Genomic DNA, 23,266 nt, shown 5'->3' with positions numbered 1-23,266 from the left:
AGATTGTAGTCACATGTCTCTGTTTTCTGCTCCAGCCTCAACGCTATGACCTTGGCGGTCTCCTGATTACTGTATTACCCTGTCTGGCGGTTGCCTGGTACATAGCAGGTTCTCAAAAGCTGAATGAATGTGGCTGAACGTGAGTGAATACAGTTATCTGTTGGGCCAGTCAACCTTCTAATAGAACTGGCTGCTGGACTGTGTAGCATTCCTATTATAACAAAGAGAAGATCATTTATAAAATACATGACTGGTAGATCAGATATGTATAGTACCTGATCCTACTCAGTGTTGCAAATTCCAAACCGATACCTATGTGATTCTTAGTCCATCCTTTTCCTAAATTGTTGAGGGACCGCCTGGAATGACTGCTTGGACTTGAAGTGTTACAAGGTTACAAGGTTCCAACATAGGCTTTCCCAGCACACAGACACTGCCTATGAGGCCTTTCCACCTCCAGTTCTCTGTGCTCTAAAACCCGGAGAAGAGGTTGACACAGGAAGCCTTCTGGTGGCTGCAAACATGCTTAGCACCATCTCTACCAGGATGAGTGGACAAGTCAAAGAAGTACCTAGCACGTACTATCTCCCGACTGTTTCTGTAAACGACATAGGCTTATCACAGAGTAAAACTAGACAAATATACAAACAACTCTAAACCAAATTTATTAACGACCCCCGTTCCGTCCTAGTCGTGCAAAGACTGAAGTGGTTAAAGCCGGCTGGTTGTTTTTAAGATGCTTTCAGCCAAGTGCAAAGCTATCTTCAGAAATATTCTTTGCCCACGTGGATCGCGCAGACGCTAATAACTAACACGCCGAGAAACATGCAGTCGGCGAGACCGGCCGCCCCAAGGGGAATAAACTGCCACCTCTAGAAATAAAGCTCTGCAGCCAATGCGGAGCCTTGGCTCGCGGGATTGGCGGCCCCGGCCGTGACGTGGCCTGGGCGGGCCGAGTCGGTTTGCGACAGCGGCCGCGGATCCCGCCTGGGGGGCCAAGAGAGGACCCGCAGCGCGGCGCCCGGCCGACGCGCCCGCTCTCCGCCGGCCAGAAAGGTTTCTTTCTTCGCCACGCGTCTCGCCCGCGCCCCGAAGCCTCAGCACCGAATCCCGGCGCGGGTGTAAACCCGAGACCCGCGATACCCCGCGCGGCCAGGACTTCCCAGCGTGCGGGCGGCCGGGGACGCGGAGGTTTGGCCTGCGGGCGCGGGGCCGGCGCGGGGCGTTTCCCGGGAGGGTGGCCAATCTGTGCAGGGCCGAGGCGGGACTCTCTTCACCTGGTTCTGCCCAGGCTGCTGCTCTAGCCGCGGCTCCCGCAGAGAGAGCGAGGAGAGCTGCGGAAAGCACGCGGGCCCGCGGGCAGATGCAACAAATGAGAGGGGAACCAAGTTGCTTGGCGCCGCCACGGCTGCCACCTGAACCCGCAGCGCTGCGGGAGGGGTCCGCGGAGCGCTCGGCTCTACTTAGGCAACTTCACTTCTCCCGCCGCTCGGGAATTGGGGGTGGGGGAAGATGGAGAGGTGCAGAGGGCTTGGAGAGGGGCTTGTAATGAATTCTTCCAAGAAAACTTTTCTCCTCCTTGAAGGTATACGTGCTCACTGCAGCAAATTTAGAAAGCACGGGAAATTACTGTGTAAAGAAACGGGGGTGGAGGTGGGGATGGGACTCGTGTGGAGCCCGGGGGCGAGGGGAAGCCGACCCGGTCTGCGAGCTGCCGCGCCGTGCGGCCGCGAGCCACGCGGGGCACTGCGCTGAGATTGGGGAAGTGGGCACTGCGGGGCGGGGCGGCCCGCGGTCAGTCGGCCACGCCGTGTTTGTTTCCTTTCACTTCCTGCGGCAGCTGCTCCTCATGGGGAGGAGAGCGGGGCTCGGGCGGAGCGGCCGCGTGCTCCGGCTCTGAGCGCCCAGCCACCGCCGCCGCCAGGACTTCCCGGACCCACCGGGGCTTCGGCTATGAGTGCGCGGTGACTAGGCGGCGTTGGGAAACGTGGACCTGAGACTTCGGCACGTGATGCTGATTCTGTTTTGAGAGGCTTGAGGAGACTGAAGAAACCCCAAAATGGAGGACTTTTCTACCAGGACCTACGGCACCAGTGGCCTGGACAACAGACCTCTGTTCGGAGAGACGTCTGCCAAGGTGAGTGCGGGCCGGGACTCCAGGCCTGGGTGTGAGTGAGCCTGTCAGCCCTTCAGCCCAGAGTCTTGGCTTGGTCCTTCTGCGACCCCTGAAGGCACTTGTAGGAAGAAAGATTTGGTTCTTCAACCCCACTTCCTTCTCAAGATGTTTGCCCTGCCACTCATCTCCTTTGGGACAGGGTGGAAAAGTTCAGAAAGTTCTGTGCTGTTGGGGGCCCTTCAGGGGAGTGCGGAAGCCGCTCTCCGGAGGGGCCGGTGGCTGGGATGTTTGCACATCCAGCTGGAGTGCTGACCTTCGGGAGGCTTCAGATGTGCCCCTAAGGCTTTCCCGAGAGACAGAGGGGTGCTTCTGATTTCTGTTTATCTAGAGCCCTTGAGGGTTTACTGCTGAGGCTGCCAAGCAAAGAAGAGGAAAGGCGTGAAATGAGGGTTTTGTTTGGTGGCACTCCATTCCAGGAAGTGATCAAAGGGTGTCTGGACCCAAACAAACTAGAGTACGTTATTTTAGGCTTTAAAAAGTATAATGTCTTCTTACAAGCTTAATCATGTGATGTCCTGGGCCAGTAATTGGAGACAGCTGTTTTCCTATCGTTAGCATTAACTTTCTGAGTCGTTTTCGCAAGATTAGCCTGTTTGTTTTTCCCACCTAGAAAGTAGCATTGGTAATCTTTGACCCCTGACAAAGTGCTTTCAGCCTCTCAAAAAGGAGAGCACGAGTGGAGGCCAGAGCTTCCTGGCTTTCTCAGCTTTGACGGGAGCCTTTAGCAGAAAGGACTGGGGACTGGCACACCTGGCGGTCTCGGGTGGGGCCTTGAATTTGGAAGCTGCCAGCAGCTACAAGGCTGTTACTTTATTTTTGAAACTCCGTGTGGATTGTGCTTTCTCTTCGCCAAGTGTCTTACTAAGAAAATGTTTTAAGCTTGATCTCTAGGAAGGTGCACCTTATTTATCTTGTGGTTTTGCATAATCCCAGCCCCCAGTGTGCTTGGTTTGAGAAGCATGGCTCTAGTCCAGTAGATGATCCTATTTCTGCTAACCTCGTTGAGCGTTATGGGTAAGGTCCTGGGGATCCAAGGAGCCTAGTTGGAGTGAGGGGATTATGTAAACAACTGTGATTTGGTGTTATGTGCTCTCTGTGCTGTGACAGGGGTGTGGAGAAGGCATGTTGGGGGACAGAGGAGAAACTGGTCATTTTTATTTGGGCAGCTTGGGGAAGACTTTAGAGGATGGCTGCTCCATTCAGAGTCTCTGGTAGCCTTGGGCTTTCGGATATGAATGCCTGTAAATTGGGGTTTGACTAGAAGAGGATGTTGGGCCTGGAGAGTGGAGGCAGCTTGCTGCTTGAAGGGGTTGGACCCAAGGCATCTGGCGGCCCAGCTGTCCCAGGAGATAAGAGGTTTAGCATCTCCCCAACGTGCCTAGCACACAGATTGGGGTTCTGGGTGATCCAGACTTCTGACCTCCTTTAACCCTCCTTTAACTGAGGTAGATGACTTGGAATGGACTTGATTTATATAGACGCTTGGAAATATTGATGTTTTCTGACTGACTTGGGCTTAAATAGTCAATGGCTTACGTTTCCTATTGCATATGATCCATTTGAAACCCATCCAAAAACTTTACTATTCCAAATGTGTCTGTGTTTATTGCACACTTATTTAGACCACGAATATATAGCCCCAGCATCACTGAGGCAACTTTAGGCATTGTAAAGTAGATTCAGCTACTCAGAGAAAACATTAAGAATAATATATAATTGCAGGTCTCTCAAAATTGCTCCCTTTAGTGATTGGACGTAGAGAAATTATACAGAAAGGAGAGAGACCTCTGGTCTGAGGATGGGAGAAAACATGTTTCTTATAAATTGAGATGCTGGGTCTGAAGAAGGATGGTCATCTGTTGTTGCTGACAGCAAATGATTTTGTTTGAGGGCCTGAAGTAAGCAAGACACAGGAATGGGGCCTCAGTCATGAAAGGATGGGACAGATTACAGTGGAGCCATTCCCACGGAGGACAGTCACTGCCAGAGCAGGGCGGGTTCCTGGGGAGCCTGAGAAACCCTTCACTGGCCCCTGTGTGCAGGTGTTCCCAGCCTGCTCTCTTTAGATGCCAGGAAACTGGACACAACAGCCACTTTACAGTGGAAAATAATGTCAATGAACTATCACTTCTGAGGAGAAAAATCCGGAATGGGGAAAACCCACTTCTTGTCATAGTCTGACAGGTCGTCTGAGCTTTTAATAATCTTATTTGCCTTATAACAACTGACCATATATAGCCTCTCAATTTTAAATCTGGAAAGGACCAGAGCTTTAGGTCCAGTCTTTAAATTTAAGGCAAAGATGATTGAAGCCCACAGAGCAGAGAAACTTCTGGAGGGAAGCTGTGTTTCCTTAGTGCCAGGCAACGTTCTAGGTAGGCATTCAGCTTTCTCTTGTTCCGTCACTGAATTCCTTTATAAAATGGACGTTGTTATAACTATTTTACAACGAAGGAAGCTGAACCACAAAGCAGGCTACTTGTTCAGTCACACAACTACTCATCTGACCATGTTTCACCAACTCCTTTCCGTGAGTTGACTAGGATAATAAGTACTTGGTGCCACATGCTTCTAAAAGGACTGTAGACATTCACACGCTATTGCCCTTTCACAGGAAATAGGTGAAGTGCTTTGCCCAAAGTTGTGGAATGAGTGAAAGATACTGGAATCTGTAATAGCAGCTCCCTCGTGCGCACTCCCCGAAGGAATTTCTGTCTTCACTTGTACTGATTGCACATACCGATTTCAGTTACCAAACTCCAAATTTATTCAGTCTTTACCATGATGTTTAGGAATAACTTTATAGGTAGAGCCATGGTGTGAAAGGCAAAAGTGAAACAGTCCTCTGGTGTTATGTAAATATCTGAGAGGTAATAGACAAAAAAGGAAAGATGTTCATTTTTTGTAAGAAATGTATCCCTTATTCCTTGTTTGAACTCTTCGTCAGGTAGATTGTTTATTTCTGTTTCATTTAGTTCTTTCTGGGGGTTTTGTCCTGTCCCCTTTCTTGGAATGGATTCCTTTGCCCCTCATTTTGCCTCTGTCTCTGTGCTTATATCTGTGTATTAGGTGGGTCACCTATGTCTCCTGATCTGGGAGAGGTGGCCTTATGTAAGAGATGCCTTATGAGGCCCGGCCGTGTGCTTCCCTCTCATCACCATTTCCAGATGTTCCAGGAGTGACCCCTGGGTGGGCTACATATGTCCTTCTGTCGTGGCAGGGTTGCTTTTGCTGCGGGTGCCCAGGGAGGCTAGGCTGTCCCCCTGGCCAGCTGGTTGTAATGCTCAGCGGCATGTGGCTTCTGTGGTCCCTTCAGTCACTTATCGGGCATGGGGTGCCCCAGCACAGTTGGCTGCAAGGTCTAATAGCATGTTCTCTTGCAGTTTTTCTGTTAAGTGAGTTGGCCTCCAGCATGGCTGGTTGCTAGGCTCAGGGGCTTACAATTGCTGTAGGCCTCTGGCCTGCAAGGCTGTTTTCAGCTCTCAGGATTGCAGCTGAGTGGGGCTGGCACCAGGCATGGGAGCACCGAGTTGTTTCAGGCTTTGGAAGGTGGGGCCAATCCCCTGTGTGGCTGTTTGAGAAGCACAAGTCTTCTGCAGCTGACAAGTCCCAACACACACAGGACCACACACACCGTCAACACAGTCCTGCCCCATGTGCGTGTCCGACCCCCTGAAGTGGACCCAGTTGCCCCACTGCAAAGGCCCCCACACACTCCACTGGCTCTCTCACACACCCTGCCCAGCAGAGGCAGACCTACTCACCTGGATGCAGAGGATCCAGGCATCCCGCCTATTCAGGCCTACCAGTTGCCCAAGGGCTTACTGTTGGGTGGGTCCAGGCCCTAGGGCAGGCTGCCTGCTCTGGCTGACTTGGATTAAATTGGTGCTCTAGTGGGTGGGGCAGACCCTGGACTAACGGGCCAGGGGAAGAACTCCAGTGGCATCTGCAAGCGTCTGTGTCTGCATGCCTGTACTAGGTCTCAATAATGGCTACTGCCAATGTCTCAGTCTCTGGAGAGGTCTCACCTCTCACCGAGATGCACCCAGAGCCTATCAGGTGAGTCTCTTTTCACCAAAGGACTGTGTACCTTTCTGGTGCTTTTAGGATGCTTTCTGAAACTAGTGAATTTGTGTGTGGGCCCTTTAAGAGCTGGCTTTTTTCCCCCTTATGTCTGATAGCTTTTCTAGGGGTATTCCCTGTTGTTAGTAGCCAGCAAAGTCAGGTATTATGAGACTTGTCTTAGTTGTGCTGAGTCCAAAGGATGCCTATAGTGGTAACATTCCCCCCCTCAGATCCCAGCCTCCTCCAGGGATGGCTGCATACCTTAGGATTGCTGCTGGTTGGCCATGAAGCACGGCGGCTCCCAAAGGTGGCTTTTTCTCTCCAGAAAGGAATTTCCGTCTCTTCCACCTGTCAGGACTGTCTCTTGTTGGGGGCTTCTTTTTATCTAGTTTTCAGTGCTCTCTCAGGGGTAGTTGTTCCCAGAGTAGTTGTAAATTGGTTGTGCCCATGGGAGGAGGTGAGTTCATAGTCTGCCTATGCTGCCATCTTGACACCTCTCTCCTTTATTCCTTGATACCTTTGGAATTACGTATTGCTAGGAGGGCTGTCTTATGAATCCTGGTCAGAATGTCCAGATGCCTTTTCCATCTGTTTTTATCCATTCCCAAGTTCTGGGATGTGGCACATATCTTTTAGGCGAAAAACAAATGTGGCACGAATTCCACGATAATACAGTATATCTGTGCTATAGCTTGGAGTTTTCTAACGGAGTGCTATCAAATAGAAATAGCACGTGAGCCACATATATGATTTTAAATGTCCTAGTAGCCATGTTAAAAAGGTATAAACAGATGGAATTAATTTTAGTAATGTGTTTTATTTAATTCCATACATCAAAAATACTATCATTTCAATATATAATCAATATAAAAGGTGGAGATATTTTTACATTGTTTTTTTGTACTAAGCCTTTGAAATCTAGTGTGTATTTTTCACTTAGACCCCACCTCATTTTGGACTAGCCACATTTCGGGTGCTTGGTAACCACATGTAGCTAGTACTACCACATTGGACAGTGCAGTTCTAAAAAGCAAGTGGATTATTGGTTATGGTGGTTCTATAGTCATGTTCGTGAAAGATTTTTCTTTACTGTGGGACTTCTCAGAACCTTTGATATGCTAGTTTTCATTGTGACTCTAGTTGCAGAGGGCGGGTGAGTAGTACTTCCTGTGCTATTTGGGTGGTGCAGCCTTTTAGCACTGGCATAAGGCCTTACTCAGTTCTCCCCTCATCCCACCAGGAGCATGCCAGAGGAGTTTCTACAGAACGCCCTCTGGGAAATGTTGCTTTAGGATTCCCCATCTCCTCCTCCTCCCTTCCCTCCCCTAGTGTGAACTAAAAACTGGAGATTTCCCCACCCCAGTGTGGATGACACACATTTGGGGCTGTGTTTTTCTCTCCTTAATGGAAGGGCACTAACTTACCCTCGGGGCTTGTGGGTCAGTCTTGATTTCTTCATTTGCCAGCTGGCTGCTGAATCATTGGAAATCTGTTTCATACAGTGGATTGGTGAACCTAGCAGGGGAAGGAGAGGATGGTTCTCTCCTTCTTTCTGGGGAAGAGAGCAAACCATATCCCAGAGCTAGTGCAAACAGGAAAGGGAGGAGCCCTACACTTTGTTGGAATGTAGTGTCTGCTGGTTTCTAGACCAGCCTATTCTACTGCTTTTCACTGATCACAAAATAAGCGATTCATCCTTTAAGAAGGGTAGTGACAGTTCTTGTCCCTTTATTCTTATTTGCATGTAATATAAGAAAAGTGAGTGACTCTGGGGGAAGGCGCTTACACTGAACTTAGCAGATAAGATGGGGGGGACCTCTGTGTAGGGGGGCTAATTAGTGAGCCCTGAGGCTCAGATCTTTGGTTTCAAAGGCAAAAGGTCTGTGTACTAAAGCATTTTTCTTGCATCCTCCCCTCCTTTCCCTGTAAAAAAGAGGAAACAAAAACAGTGAAAAAGGTCTTTTGTGACCTGTAGTCCAAATCGAACAGTTCAAACTTAGAGCATTTGGCTACTGCAAATAATAGTGTAAGATTAGAGTGCTACTTCTTGCCTTTTTGGGGGGGGGTGTTGATGGGGTTGCTGCTTAATTAAGAACAAAACTATGCTTAAGATTGTTGTGTCTGCCTGCTGCCCCTTCCCCTGCCTGAAGCCCCAAAGGCTGTCCTTTGAGGAGTCTGGGCTTCCAGCTGTTTCTCTTGACAGAGCTTCTGGGTGATCCTCTGGGAATAACTCCTGTCTCACTCAAAGCAGAGCTAGTCATCCAAGGGACTGGGTCAGTCGTCCTCTTGCCTCTCCTCCAGCCTGCCAAACCACTTTTAGTTGCTGTTTTCTCTGCTGGAGAAACAGTTCAGGAGGATGGATGCCATGACTTTTTCTCTTCTCCTATAATAAGTTTTCTCTCCCCCTCCCCAGACCAGAGGACTGGGGATCACTGCGGGTTGGGCTCAGGCATTTGTATGTTTAGAAAGCTCCTCAGAGGGTGCTGGTGCTAGGGAGGGTGACATCCCCGGTCTCACTCATGTTCCGTGGAAGCCCCATCCAGGCCGGCACCCCTCCGTGGACCCCTTTCCTTCAGCTGCCTCCTTGCTCTTGGGAAATGTTCTCCCTTCTGTAGTGCCCCCTCCTCCAAATATCTGAACCCTGCGCAGTCTAATTCTCTGCTTTAGAACCTTCCTTACCACCCAGCCTGCCTCCCTCCTAGGAGCCTGGCGGTCAGAGATGCCCCCTGGCGCTTACTTCTTGTGCTGTGAGGGATTTGTATAGATCTTGGTTCCCCACTGGAGTATAAGCTCCTTGCCTCCTTTCTCCAGCTTTTCTAGCACTAGGCACAATGTCTTACCTAGTTCTTGATTTTGTGTATATTAAGTTTCAAGTGAAGTGAGAATTAGCATCACCAAAAAGTAAGCTGCAGGGACATCTTGAACTGACAGTAGAAGGTGGGGGCTGGTGTTCAGAAACCCGGAACACTGGACACCAAAACAAAAGGTGGTGCTTCAGGCTCTCGTGCAATTAAAGTCATCACTCTCTCTTTTCCTTGCTGAGCTTCAGCCCAGAGGCCAGTTGTAAACAGATAACATGATATTGTATAAAAAACTTAAACTGAGGCTGGCTTCTCAGAAAGAAGCCTCTCATAGACATCGTTTTTTGCAGGTCTGTGGGAATTGTCTGGGTCTACTGAATTGAGTCATTTTCTTTCTTTGGGTCAGTCTATAGGTCATATATTGGTATATGACCATATTTTCTGAGCTGTAGGGACATGTGCATTCACAAACCTGAGTGTCCCTATGGGAGTGATGGAATGCATTTCAAATTGGGGCCAGGGTATGGGGCCCACTCCCCCTCAGCTCTGAGTAGCCCTATCTCTCATTGGTAAGATGCCCCATTAGATGTAGCAGAGATAATACTAATACCACATTAGCAACCATTTACCGACCCTCTACTAAATGTCACTCTGTTCTGGGGCTTTATGTGCATTATCTCCAAATCCTTGCAGCAACCCTTCATGTTCCACCATTGTACAAATATGGAAATTTAGGCTTAAAAGTTAAGGGACTAGGGGCTGGCCCGGTGGCGCAGTGGTTAGGTTCGCATGTTCCGCTTCTTGGCGGCCTGAGGTTTGCTGGTTCGCATCCCGGGTGCGGACATGGCACCGCTTGACAAGCCATGCTGTGGTGGGCGTCCCACATATGAGGTGGAGGAGGATGGGCACAGATGTTGGCTCGGGGCCGGGCTTTCTCAGTGGAAGGAGGAGGACTGGCAGTAGTTGGCTCAGGGCTAATCTTCCTCAAAAAAAAAAAAAAAAAATTAAGGGACTTACCCAAAGTCACAGGCAGGCAGATGGCAGGAGAATAAGTATAAGTCAGATCTGTCAGACTCCTCACCGCACAGTCCTTGCACTGTGCCTCCCACTCCAGAGGGCAGAGTACATACAGATTGGACAGTTCCTCTGGGGACCTGATCTAGAGATCATCTTGCCCCTTAAACATGTGGAATATGTTTGTTTTCTATTTTTACCATGATCTCATTTCCATAAGTGGTGCTTTAATGAAAATTGTATATTTCAAGTACATGTACCTATGAGGAGAATCCAGTAGGATGGGTATACAAAAATATTCACAACTGACAGGTGCTTCAAAATGTGAGTCTGTGAGATAAAGAAAACATTTAAAACTGCCTCTGCTTTTCTCTAGCTAGAAATGAGGGAAACGTTGTTGTTCAGATCTACATGTAGCAGTGGAGGGCATGGTGTGTTCGAGAGGTCACAGTGTGCGAGTTGCAGATTGTGGCTGTGCCCGCCTTCTCATGCATCCTTTCTTACACATCCTCTGCTCCTGGCAGTTGTGCTTAGGAGTGGAGTTTCTTCTGGAGGCTGTAGGTGTGTGCATATGTTTATTCCTTTATTCAGTTGTTAATCACGTGCATACTACATCCCAGGAAATGTGCTATGTGCTGGATAGTGTATCTTTTCTCATGGAGCATATATGGAGGAAAGATAAGAAGGTGTTAAATAATCCTTGTTCTCCCCTCTTCCTTCCTTATTAAGCTTCAGTCATCCTGGGCTGCTTTTTGTTCATCCAGTTCCCAAGCTCACCCTTGCCTCAGAGCCTTTGCACTTGCTGCCCTGGCTTATCTGCAGTACCCTTCTCCCAGATCCTTGCATGTCTCATTCCTTTTTCTTATAAATGGCCCTGCTCAAGTGTCACATCCTCAGAGGAGATTCTTTGACTTCCTTTTAAAAAATAGCCCCTCATCTCCACTCTGGTCACTCTTCATTTATCCGTTTTATTTTCTTTCTAACAGTATATAAAAAGAGTAGAGAATGAATACTTAATATCAGAGTGGGAAGCAGGATAGATGGAAGGCTCTTCTCATGTTGGAGGGAATTGAGATTTTTGGGCCACAGATGGACTCCATGAGGGAGAGGTTCCACATAGAGATGAGGATGGAGATAATTAATTGAGCCAGCAAATAGGTGCAGGATTGGCAGAGAAACAAGTTGCCTTCCTTCTGGTCCTCTTCTGGCTGGAAGGATTGGAAATAGGGGGAGGAATTTTCCTCTTTTTCTTGGCATCTTTTTTTGTAAGGATGTCTGCTGCTGTACAGCCTTCAAGAGTGGGATTGGGAACCTGACTTGGGGTAGAGCTTCAGACCACTTTCTGGAGAGAGACAGGGACAGTCAACCCAAAATAAAAGGCCATGGAAATTCAGTGAAGGCCTAGCTGAAAACACCAATTTGTAGTAAACTCAGTTAATTTGTTCTTTCAGCTAATATTTGAGCATCTGATATATGCTGGGCACTCTGCTTGGCAGAGGGAAATGGCCAATGCCACCACTCACTGATACAGCGGCACCTTGGTACAATCAGAGGAAGGTTATCTCCACGCTGGGTAGTGGCAGCCTCCACAGGTGTGGATGCACCACAGCTGGGAGAGTGCAGCATTGGGCTGGATTTCAGCCAGACAGTTGCACGCAGAGGCCTAGAATCTGACAGTGCACAAGGGAGACATGGCCCTTGGCCTCCCAGACCTTACAGTGTAGAGGAGGAGGTGGATGAGTAAACCGGCAGGTGCAGTTAGGACACTTTAAAGGCTTCACAGCAAAGCTTACGCCAGAGCGTAGAAGTGGTTGAGGGTGTAGGGTGACTCGAGACTGGGTTGTCAGTGCATCAAGAGCAGATGAACACATCCAGCAGCAAGTCTTCCGTGTATTGCTGAAACTGCCGAGTCCATGGTCAGAGATTGGCAGGGAGCCCTCGGGTGTAACACGTTGGGGATACTCTCGTCACTGGATGTGGGTGAAGACCAGATTCAGGGACAGTAGAGGAGAGGGATGGAGGAAGTGGGATTTGGCAAAGCAGGTGCTGAAATAATTGAGGTAACTGAGAAGAGGGAGGGGAGAAGTTGGCCTGGGACTGCTAGGGACATATATTTTAAAAGTAGAGGCTGTCTTAGTCTGTTGGGGCTGCTATAACAAAATACCACAGAGTGAGTGACTTAGAAGCAGCAGACATTTCTTTCTCACGGTTCTGGAGGCTGGGAGTCCGAGATCAGGATGCCAGCATTGTTGGATGAGGGCCTTTTGGGTTGCAGATTTCCGTTTGTGTCCTCATATGGCAAAAGCAAGGGAGCTCTCTGGAGCGTCTTTTATAAGGGCCCTAATCCCATTCCTGAGGGCTCCACCGTCGTGACCGAAGCACCTCCCAAAGGCCCCACCTCCTAATACTGTCGCATTAGGCACTGGGATTTCAACATAGGAATTTTGGGGGGACACAAACATTTCAGACCATTGCAGAGGATATTACTGACATTGCCATCTCAGCCTGGCCTGGGGAGCAGGGAATGCCCTGTCCCCATTCCCTCCTGCCTAGTGAACCTCGGATGAGTATGTGGGTGACATGCGCTTTCTTGGGGAGAACGTTCAGAGACAGGCAGCCAAAGAAATCCAGGGTGAGGAAGAGCTTTCTGCATAGTCCAAGAAGCAGTTTGCTCACATGGAACAGGTTTCAGGGGGTGGGATGGCTGACAGAGGACTTGCAGGAGTGAGGGGTGAAGACTGACCTGAGAGTCCTAGGGGAGGGGTGTGGGTGTACAGGGCTGCTTGCAATGTTGTCTGAGGAGAAGGACTTCGTGGAGCTGCAGAGAAAGTTAGAAGTAACACTGAAAATGGAATTCCCAGTCTTACCCTCACCTCTGTCCTCACCTTCTCCCTCCAGAGTGTGGAAGGAAATGTTCCTGGCGTTGTCCATCCAGGGTTTTTCTTTTCTGCAAGGAGCTTTCTCTGTCTTTCTTTGCTTCTCCCTGGGCGTGCGGAGCAGCACTGCTGAAGGATGAATTCCTCAGCAGGGGTTGCTGTCATGCCTCTGAAACCAGTGCTTGGTCCTGCTGTAGGAGAAAATGAGTAGCTGGGTTTAGACTCAGGCTGGGGAAACCTGGACCCTGGAGATGGTTTACTATGGATATTTCCATGGAATCAGTGGAGCCAAGCCTGGGAGGCACCATTAGGGTATTGGACCTCCATGGCTGGCAAAAACGTGACCTCTTGGGCTGCAGGACCATAGTCTCTGTTGTGCTGTTTTGTCCATCCTGGAGCAGCAAGGCCACATGCTGTTCTGACCAGAAGCTGAGATTCTGACAAGCCGGGCCCCAGATGAGTGATGAGATTAGCCTCTGTTGGTGAGAGGCCCTCTCAGGAAAATGCTGTTGGTCCCTTCTGTTTATGATTCTCTCATTTAACCAAGATTCATAGAGTGCCAACAGTGTACCAGGTTCTGGGGAAGGGAAACAGGTAGGCTCTCTTCCACCATTAATTAACTGCTGGTCCTAATTGAAGAGATAGGTAATACATTTTATATTGATGTGGTAAGTGTAAAGTCCGGGAACCCTGAGACAGGGACATTTCATATCCTGAGAGGTGCCTGAGGATGGTGTCCAGAAAGGATGTACAGTGGAGGTGATGTTTGAATTGAGCTCTGAAGGATGAGCAGTCAAATTGAGCGTGTGGTATGTCAGCCATCCCACCGCCCACTCCACATCTCACTCTTTGGGGAACATTGTGCCTGTAGCTTTTCTTATGGGTCAATACAAGGAATGTCCATTTATGAAATAGCTGCATTTTCTGTGTCCCTGTATTGGCATAGACCCATGCAGCAGACTCTCTTAGACCCAGAAGTTTGCCTCTTCTAATGATCCAGCATGCTTACTTTTATTAGAACTTTTCAACCCCGTTGTACTTCCCACTTGGCCGCCAGGAGTCCTAGGACTAACATTTGAGCTTAAATCAGAACAGTTTTCGTTAGTCAGAGTTTTTCTTGTAAACCCTGTTACTCCTTCTTTCGATTCCCCAAACTCCTTTAGAAATTTTGCCTTGCTTTTTTTATTGTTGCTTAAATGGGTTACGATTTTACTGTCATAGCACATGCTCTTAGATCCATTCCGGAAGTAGGCAAAACGTAACGTACTGTGGAAATGGAAGGTCAAGCACAATTTTAAGAGTTAAGCCTGTCTCTCAACCTGTTGCTGAGTATCTGTCTTTGAGAAGGATATCCTGCTTCCCTGTCCTAGTCTCTCTGCAGGAAGGATCAAGGCTGATTCTGATCCTGTCAAGCTTCTTTGGGGAGTGAAAATAAAAACAGTACAAGGTTTAAAGCTCTGGGAGGGGAGAGCGGTTTTGGGAGATGAAAATAGGCTAACAGTAGAACTGGGGAGGAGCCAGAGCTAGTTTCTGTGAGAAATTAAATAACTGAATTAATAGAGACTAGTTATAGAAGTGGAAATCACCTAAGTTTCAGTTCCTTCCATAAACAGCAAAGTTTAACTGCAGTATTCTCTTTTCTTCATGCACTCCATTTCTGATTTGGAGCATATTAGTTCTAAAACTGGCCTTTGAAATGCTAATTAACTGGCTGTATAATTATGCTCCATTATTCTTTTATCTTTGGAGAACGGGAGCTAAGGAGCAGCTAAAGCCCTGAAATATAACCTCAGGGCCCAGGGGAGGGTCTCTAGCCTATGACTTGAACTTATCAGTATTCTAAATGGTGTAGTTTAGACTCTAAACTGCAGAGCAGTGCTTCTCCAATTGAAATGTGCACACAGATCACCTGAGGATCTTGTTAAAATGCAGATTCTGATTCAGCAGGTCCTGGGGCAAGGCCCAAGAGTCTGCATTTCTCACAGGCTCTCAGGTGAGGCTGCTGCCATTGGGTCTTTGTGTAGCAAGCGTTTAGAAGAAAGAGCTTAAAAGTGGGAGGTCTTCCAAAGTTAACTCTGCCGTTTCTTTTGCTTGAATTCATGGTTACTTTGATAGCAGAAGCCTTGAAGCCAAGGCCTTGGCTTAGAGAAAGAAAACTGAGAGAAACACTTCTGCCATGTGCCAAATACTTCCCCCTACTTTGGGGGTCCCAGAGAAACTGCATTGTAACAGTAGGATAACTGATATTCATGAAAATGACTTGGAATTCTGTTCAGTGAGCTGTCTGGAAGGGAAGCAGGGAAGTATTCATTTAAGTTTCAGTATATTTTCGTGAATGATTAGAACTAGTTAGGCTTACATGGATATGTTCAACAATCTGAAAAGGTCACTTACGATGAAATCTTCATTTCTGAAAGATAAACACTTTTCTCTAGTATTTTGCTAGTAGGCTTTCTAAGGTGCAGTCTGCTGCTTGATATCTTGTCTAGACCAGCAGCATTCTAAGTTGCTCTTCCAGTGAGGAGTATAAATGGAATCTGCTCTGTTGGCGTTGAATCCTGTTTCCATCACTTACTGGTATTGAGACCTTGAGCAAGTTCTCAATTTCTCTGATTTTGCCACTTGTAAAACAGTCATAATACCATTTCATCCCAGGATTTTTTTAGAAGAGAATTTATGCCAAAGCTCTTGGAATAGTTACTGTCCCTTCACCAGTATTCCTCTTCCCCTGCTTGGACCCTGGTTGGTATTTGGACATTTGTGATTTTTCTTCTTGGTTACCTCTCACCTGCACCTCTTCATTGGCTTCTATTGGTAAGAGCTGTTGTGAGGTATGGAGACCTTCGTAAACTCTTGCAAAACCATGGAGCTCACACATTTATGAGATGGGAGCAGATATCTTGACTTCTCAGAATAGACCAGAAGAGTTTAGTTGAACCTTTTTCACAAGGTTTTGTTTCACAAAAACAATGGGGCTCCTGTTAATAGATTGTTTATATACACATTTTATGTCAAGCACACCCACGTTTATTTGTCTAGTGTGGGAATAATAGTGATCAGTGATTTGCCCTGGGTCTCTTCCCTAACAAATGATCCTAATTTCAGACTCCTCTGTGCTGTGCAGGCTTCCCCACATGAGGTGGTGATAAGATCCATTCTGAGTCCTCCTAGGTTAGTAAGGGTGTGGCTGGAGTTCAGTTTCCTTTGTCCTGTATAACTTTTGACTGCAATGGCTTTGGTCTGGAGAGTGTGGTCTGTCCTTGGAGAGATCATGCACACTCAATATAATACTTGGCTTTCCTTCACTCTTCCCTCCCACCTCTGCCTGCCTGCCTCTAACTACTTGGATTCTTATCTTTAAATGCAGAAACTTGGAAATGAGTTGCTCTGTGCTTGTTCCTCTGCCCTTCCCATCCCTGAGCTCTTGTTTATTGGCTGCTTGCATATCATATCCTGCTGTTCTCTGCCAGATGTTCCCAAAACAATCTTTAAGCCTACTGATCCATTACTCAGCTTTGACTTCTCAGAAATAAGACTGCTTGGTCTTCTCGTGGGTCTAAAAGTAGTGTTTCCTAATAAGGTCGTAAACCCTTATGACCTTATTCTGTAAAAGCTCTGTAAATAACTTTTATTAGCCTAATAGATATATCAGTAATATATGTATTGCTAATAATATTACATACATGTAAAATATTACTTTTAACCTTTTAGTCCCTGTAGCTGAAACTGTATCTAACCAGTGACCCTGATTTAGGAAATCTTGTTTCAAAGTTGCTTCTAACTTGCTATATGACTTGAGGCAAATAATTTAACCATACTCACTGGGTCTAAATTTACTTTAACCTGTAAAATTAGGATTGGATTAGATCAGAAGTTTTTCAAACCATTCTGTGGAGTTGGTTGAGGTGGAGATGGGCGTGAAAAGAAAGTTAAATGGGTAGGACCCCAGGCTCCTCATTCAATTAAATGATTCTTTTTTTGTTTTTTCTTCTTTCTGATTCTTTTTTGGTGGTGTTGAGGTCACAATAGTTTATAACATTGTGAAATTTCAATTGTACATTCTTATTTGTCAGTCACCATATAAATGCGCCCCTCACCCATTTTGCCCACCCTCCAACCCCCTTCTCCTCTGGCAACCACTAAACTGTTCTCTTTGTGTGTTAGTTCACATTCCACGTACAAAGTGAAATCATACGGTATTTGTCTGTCTTATTTTGCTTAACATAATACCCTCAAGGTACATCCATGTTGTTGCAAATTGGATGATTTTCTTTTTTATGGCTTAGTATTCCATTGTATATATCCACTCATCAGTCAATGGGCACTTGGGTTGCTTCCACATCTTGGATATAGTGAATAATGTTGCCCTGAACATAGGGCATAAATCTCTTTGAATTGTTCATTTCAGGTTCTTTGGATAAACACCCAATAGTGGAATAGCTGAATCGTATGGTATTTCTAATTTTTTAAGAAACCAACATACTGTTTTCCATAGTGGCTGCACCAGTTTGCATTCCCACCAGCAGTGTATGAAGGTTCCCTTTTCTCCACATCCTCTCCAACCTTTTTTTTTTGTCTTAGTGATTGTAGTCATTCTAACGGGTGTAAGGTGAAATCTTAGTGTAGTTTTGGTTTGCATTTCCCTGAAGATTAGTGATGTTGAACATCTTTTCATATGCCAATTGGCCATCTGTATATCTTCTTTGGAAAAATGTTCATATCCTCTGCCCGTTTTTTGATCCTGGTTTTGTTTTTTTGTTCAGTTGTGTAAGTTCTTTATAGATTTTGGAGATTAACCCCTTGTTGGATATATGATTTGCAAATATTTTCTCCTAGATGGTGGGTTGTCTTCATTTTGTGGATAGTTGCCTTTACCTTGCAGAAGCAAATGACTGTTCTTTTGTTCATATATTGAAGCCTTTTGCTATTAAAGAAGTTTGAAAACCACTGGACTAGATGGTCTGAGATGCCCTCCAGCTTAGCACTGTATGAGGCTTCCCAGCAGTAGCATCTACTTCTAGATTACATTAGACAAGGACATCTAAGCTGTATCACAGATAGGTCCCAACTCATGATTGCACTTGACATCATCTATAGTCTGGTTCATTATGCTTTTTACTGAGGCTCTGGACTGGCCATCCCAGTGCTCCTGTCCCTTTGCTTCTGCTCATACTGTTCCCAGCAGCAGGTGGATTATTTGTAAGCCTCCCTTCTCCATTCAGTCCTTTCCATCTTGTGTAAAATGTCTAGTCTAGTGTAAAAATGTCCTGTCCCTTCAAGAAACTTTCTCCACCTAGCTGTCCCTGTCTTCCCAAGGTACCTTTTCCACTCCAGTGGCTCAGTACACTTTGCCTTGTCAGGCAGTTGTATGTATGTGTAAAGCTCAGAAAGGGGCAGGATCTTAGTTTCTTCATTCTAAATCACCCCAATGCCTAGCATTGTTACCTTTCTGAAAGGGCCACGGATCCATCATATGGCTCAAAAACTCTTCTCTCTTTCAGGATCGAATCATCAATTTGGTCGTTGGCAGCTTAACATCCTTATTGATTCTAGTAAGTATCTTTATCTTGTGTCTCACCCAGGCTCTTAATGAAAGTTTTGAAAACTTAAAAGTATTGTGGTTCAATTAACTCTTCAAAATTACACATAAAAGGGGCCAGTACATGAGCATGTGAAGTATTCCAGTCATAGTTAAATCTATTTTATTGCCACTTATACTACACTTAGTAATTGGAGTAGCTAAATTGATTTGCACTCTTGCCCCTTAGTTGAATAATGTAGTAGCATAAGTCAAATAACTTGGTTTTCTGAGTTTGCCATGTTTGTTTGCCTAGTAAATTTGTGACATGTTAAGTGGCAACCACCAACTCCCTTCTGTACATAACCCACTGCCCCCCATTTTGGCTAATACCTTGTTTATTGTTCCTAAAGCACATTCATTTATCTTCTGGTTTAAAAAGATTATTTGGTCAGCATATAGTAATTTTTCATCCTGTATAATAAGGCTTAGTTGCTATCACAGTAAAATAAAAACAAAGCTATGTTTCCCATAGTCTGAGAGTGACATTTCTGTGACATTTTCATTAAATCTAAGAGAATTTTAGTGAAGTTTGTTTCTGTGACTTCTTAATAAAAAGAATGGGTATAATGCTATATCCATGGTAGAAACAGAACTGTAGGGTATTAGAAACCTGTCTTTCAGTATTTTTCGTAATGTCAAACAGAAACAATTTTGGTTATCTTTTTTTTTTTGAGGAAGATTAGCCCTGAGCTAACTGCTGCCTATCCTCCTCTTTTTGCTGAGGAAGACTGGCCCTGAGCTAACATCCGTGCCCATCTTCCTCTACTTTATATGTGGGACGCCTACCACAGCATGGCTTGCCAAGCGGTGCCATGTCCACACCCAGGATCTGAACTGGTGAATGCTGCGCTGCCGAAACAGAACATGTGCATTTAACCGCTGTGCCAACGGGCCGGCCCCATTGGTTATCTTTTTTATTGGAGTATTCAAGATAACAAAAAGGTTAAAACTTTCCCCAGTATAATCATTAATCCTGGGAATGAGGTTTTAAATGCTTTCTAATCTTTGTTAACAAAGAGGTTATTTTGAGGTTAGCTAGTTTTCCTCCAAAGGTTGCTCTGTGATGTTTTGTCTCCTATCATAAAGGAGGAAAAGGTTAGGAGGAGGAAGTGCTAAAAGAAATAACACAATTGAACATATTTACAATATTTTATTTAACATTAACATTCCAGAAGGCAAACCTGGTACATTTCATTTTACACTGTGAAGCATTTTATAATATTAAATTGCCTAGACTCCAGTCTAACCAAGTCTTGGAATTACTCCTGAGGCCTGACGTAATTTCTCTTCATACAGGTAACACTGATCAGTGCTTTTGTTTTCCCTCAACTACCTCCGAAACCGTTGAATATATTTTTTGCTGTCTGCATCTCTTTGATTAGTATTACCGCCTGCATACTTGTGAGTACCTTCAGAATTTCAATTGAGTATCCCTGAGGGCTGAAGGTGGCTGCAGTGCCTAGGACAGATTCCTAGTCCAGGTCTATACGAAAGGGTATCTCTAATTACACTTTGCGTCCCCCGAAAGGATGTCAGAATTTTCAACGTTAATTGTAGGTTTTTTTAAAAAAAAGTCTGAGTTTCCATCTTTTCTCCTAAATCCCAAAGTTGTACCCCTAAAGGGAAACTGTTCCCTTGAGAGCTAAAAAAAAAAAAAAAAAAAGAAAATGGAAGAAAAAAATAGTTAAAAGACTTAGGTAGCCAAAGATTTGATGTAACTTAATTAATTCATCTTCCTTCAAGGACTACACACAGGGCCCAACAGGCTTTGGGAAATGACATTACTGCTCTTAGGGAAGAGATACAGCACTCTGGATTTATTTCTGATAATTATAAAATTAGTCTATTTAAATCTCTGTGCTTATCTCCTCAAATGAAAGTAAGTAACACCAAAATCTCCTGGGAAACCTAAAGCTCCAGTTGTATCCTTGTCACAAGAATGTTCAATTTTACTACAAAGCCTTTCTTTAGGGTAAAGAAACAAAGTTTAGATCTTCAGTTGGGTATTTGCCAAGTGTTCAGTCACTCATCATTAGCTGATTGTTGTTTCATTTCCCTTGAGAGGCAGCATCAAAATAGTACACCCTTAAAAGCAATTGTTTTGACTCACATATGGCTTAAATCATAATAGTAATGTGCTTATCTGAGTTAAAATTAAACCAGAGGACCTCTCCAAGCGCCTGACTCACTGATTCTGCTAGACTCCTGGGACCTGAGGGAAGAAATGGCCCATCCCACTTTGGGAGCCTTTGGAATAAAGCTACCAGAGATGCTCTCCTCCTACTCCCAACCCAAAGCCAGAAGTGACTAATGACGACCTAGTTTAAACCAAATCTATGCATGTGCAAGCTCTATTTTGTATGGGCGGTCTGAATCAGTTATATGAATTTAAAAGTTGTTCCCCCTTCTAGTACCTAAAAGAGTTGTACCTTTTACGCAAATATATTTAAACTGCATCTAGAAGGTATATACTCTTGGATGGCTTGCCAAATGATTGGTGGACTCTATTGATTTAAACATAGAACAGAGTTAACTGAGAAAGCAGGAGTTAAGTATGATCCTGGCTGTAGAAACTTAGTTGGTACCACTTAAATTATAAAGAATAAGAATTAAATTCTGGCTGCGTTAGTCTTAAGAACGTAGATTAATATAAAGACTGTCTCACTTATGGGAAAAAGTATATACAGATGAAATTGGTCACCGTGGAAAAAATTAGTTGTATTTAAAATTTTTAATACTTGGCCCAGTGGCTATTACTTAACCTTTTATTTAATTCTTCTTCTTTTAGATCTACTGGTATCGACAAGGAGACTTAGAACCGAAATTCAGAAATCTAATTTACTATATCTTATTTTCTATCATCATGTTATGTATATGTGCAAACCTGTACTTCCATGATGTGGGAAAGTGAGGCTCCCAAGGAGAAGTACTTACCAGGTCTCTTCAAAGCTATTTATTAGGACTGTGAATAAGCGCTGGATAAGGTATGCGGAAGAATCTCCTGCATCTGGACGTCTGACACATGATTTTCATGTTAAATGTAAATCTAAATTCCCTCTTGCAGGGGAGACATATCATAGATCACTTTCCTTTTTCTTTAAGGAGCTGATGTTGCACTTACACATTCAACCCTTAAAGCTCAAACAGCACAAGTAATTTTCACTTTTGAAATTAAAATTTTTTATAATGTAATTGCATGGCGAAAGGCTATGTAACAATCTTGTATTTTAAGACAAATATTCTTTTATTTCTGTTAAACTGAATATACAATTATTGTTCCCTAGGCAACCAACTTTTGCTTACAACTACAATTTAAATTCACGTTAACAAAAGACAGATGGTGAAAAGACAACTTTGATTGTGAAGATCTAATTACAATAATAAATAAAATAATTTACACAAGGTTTTTTTTGTGACTTTTCTATAGGGGTCATATTCATTAAAGCCCCCATAGGCTAGTCGTGGCTTAACTTTCTCTAGTAGAGGAATGACTCGATTTGTTTCCTTTTGTTATAGAAGCAAATTTTGTTTTTTAAAATTGCCTGAGAGGGACAAGTTGTGATGCACCCCCACCAGCTAATACACTAAGTGAACGGCAAACTCTGATACCCTCCTTCAACTATTTCCTGGATAATTTATATAGCAAAACATATACAAGAAACAGTCATGGTGTAGGATAGGCAACTTTACTTCCCTTCCCATTTAGTTTAATTTTACTTCAAAGTGCTAACTTTGTAAACTGATGACAGTGGGTTCTGAGAGGGTGAAAACTCTACTTAGCTTCTGGTGAGTTTTGTTACTACTCTCCATATTCCCTTTAAAAGTAATAATAATAATAAAAAAACCTGTAGTGAATTTTCCTAACTCTTTTAATGCTTTCCTCTCTTTACCCACCCTAAATCCGCTCCCACTGCCAGCAATGGGTAAACCAAAAACAAGCACCACACAGTCACCTCCTACCTAGGCCTCTGTACTTGTAGGCTGGTCAAGTCTCAAACTTAATCTTTTTGAAGGTCACTGGTAAGCTCTAGACCATGTTGATGTGACTTCTCTGAAATATAAAGAGGTCTGCTTGAGACTGGATAGAGAGCCTTGTCTGATCTTTAGAGATGAATTTTAAAACAGAGTAGTTAAGCTTTGGTGATTTTAAACTTTTCTCAGTAGCTCAAGTGAATGAAAGTCCCTGCTGACAAATAACACTAATCACAGGGATCTCTGTATGCAGTTAAGACCCCATACTGCACTCAGCTACACAGTGTCGTAAGACTAGACCTCAGCTGATGTATTTAAAGGAGGTAAAAAGTCATAGCAGCAATGCTGTTATGTGGCTTAAGCATTGTAGCTATTTAAAAGCCAGAGGAATTGGTAAATTAAGCCTTTTGGGAGTTGCTCCTATTTCTGTGGAGATGTTGTAATTAACAGTGTGGCTTCTTTGCTTGAACTAGCTGTTTCTAAGAATTACCTAATGACAGTTTACCATATCCTCAACATCCTTTGAGTCTTCTGAAACAGGACTGTCCAAAGATGATCCAATGATATTTGATTCTTCTCGATGATGTTGGAGTATGGGATCTGTAATGAGTTAAGTTTCAAGTTAGTCTTAAATGTATATGTTCTCTAGTCCATGTCAAGAATTTAGAGTAGGTATTCTCCCAAAGTGCAAAATTTAACGAGACTATTATCTTTATTATTGGATCAAGAAAAACTAGAATAACTGAATTAAAAGTCTGACTGCCTGGTTTTCCCCTTAAAA

General features: G+C 44.8%; 2 protein-coding genes across 6 annotated transcripts in view; one reads left to right on the top strand and one right to left on the bottom strand.

Annotated features, from left to right (window-relative positions):
• Positions 1 to 944: 944 nt before the first annotated feature.
• Positions 945 to 21,917, top strand: TMEM243 (transmembrane protein 243). Of its 2 annotated transcripts, XM_014853370.3 has the most exons (5): positions 1,052 to 1,191; positions 1,841 to 2,137; positions 18,434 to 18,484; positions 19,810 to 19,914; positions 21,302 to 21,917. In XM_014853370.3, exons 2-5 carry the CDS (start codon positions 2,060 to 2,062, stop codon positions 21,422 to 21,424), a joined length of 357 nt encoding a protein of 118 aa, XP_014708856.1. In that variant the 5' UTR covers positions 1,052 to 1,191; positions 1,841 to 2,059; the 3' UTR covers positions 21,425 to 21,917. The 2 variants fall into 2 exon arrangements, with proteins under 2 accessions (XP_044623950.1, XP_014708856.1); XM_044768015.2 differs by having other exon boundaries at positions 945 to 2,137.
• Positions 21,734 to 23,266, bottom strand: part of DMTF1 (cyclin D binding myb like transcription factor 1) — a 45,321-nt gene continuing 43,788 nt past the window's right edge. For all 4 annotated transcript variants that reach the window (XM_014853366.3, XM_014853369.3, XM_014853368.3 and 1 more), the window contains one exon: positions 21,734 to 23,085. In XM_014853366.3, the coding sequence (XP_014708852.1) occupies positions 22,976 to 23,085 (110 nt within the window). In that variant the 3' untranslated portion in view covers positions 21,734 to 22,975. The remainder of the gene's footprint in view (positions 23,086 to 23,266) is intronic.

This window comes from Equus asinus, chromosome 1, assembly GCF_041296235.1.
Source record: "Equus asinus isolate D_3611 breed Donkey chromosome 1, EquAss-T2T_v2, whole genome shotgun sequence".
Classification (NCBI taxonomy): domain Eukaryota; kingdom Metazoa; phylum Chordata; class Mammalia; order Perissodactyla; family Equidae; genus Equus; species Equus asinus.
This window is presented reverse-complemented; position numbering and strand designations above follow the sequence as displayed.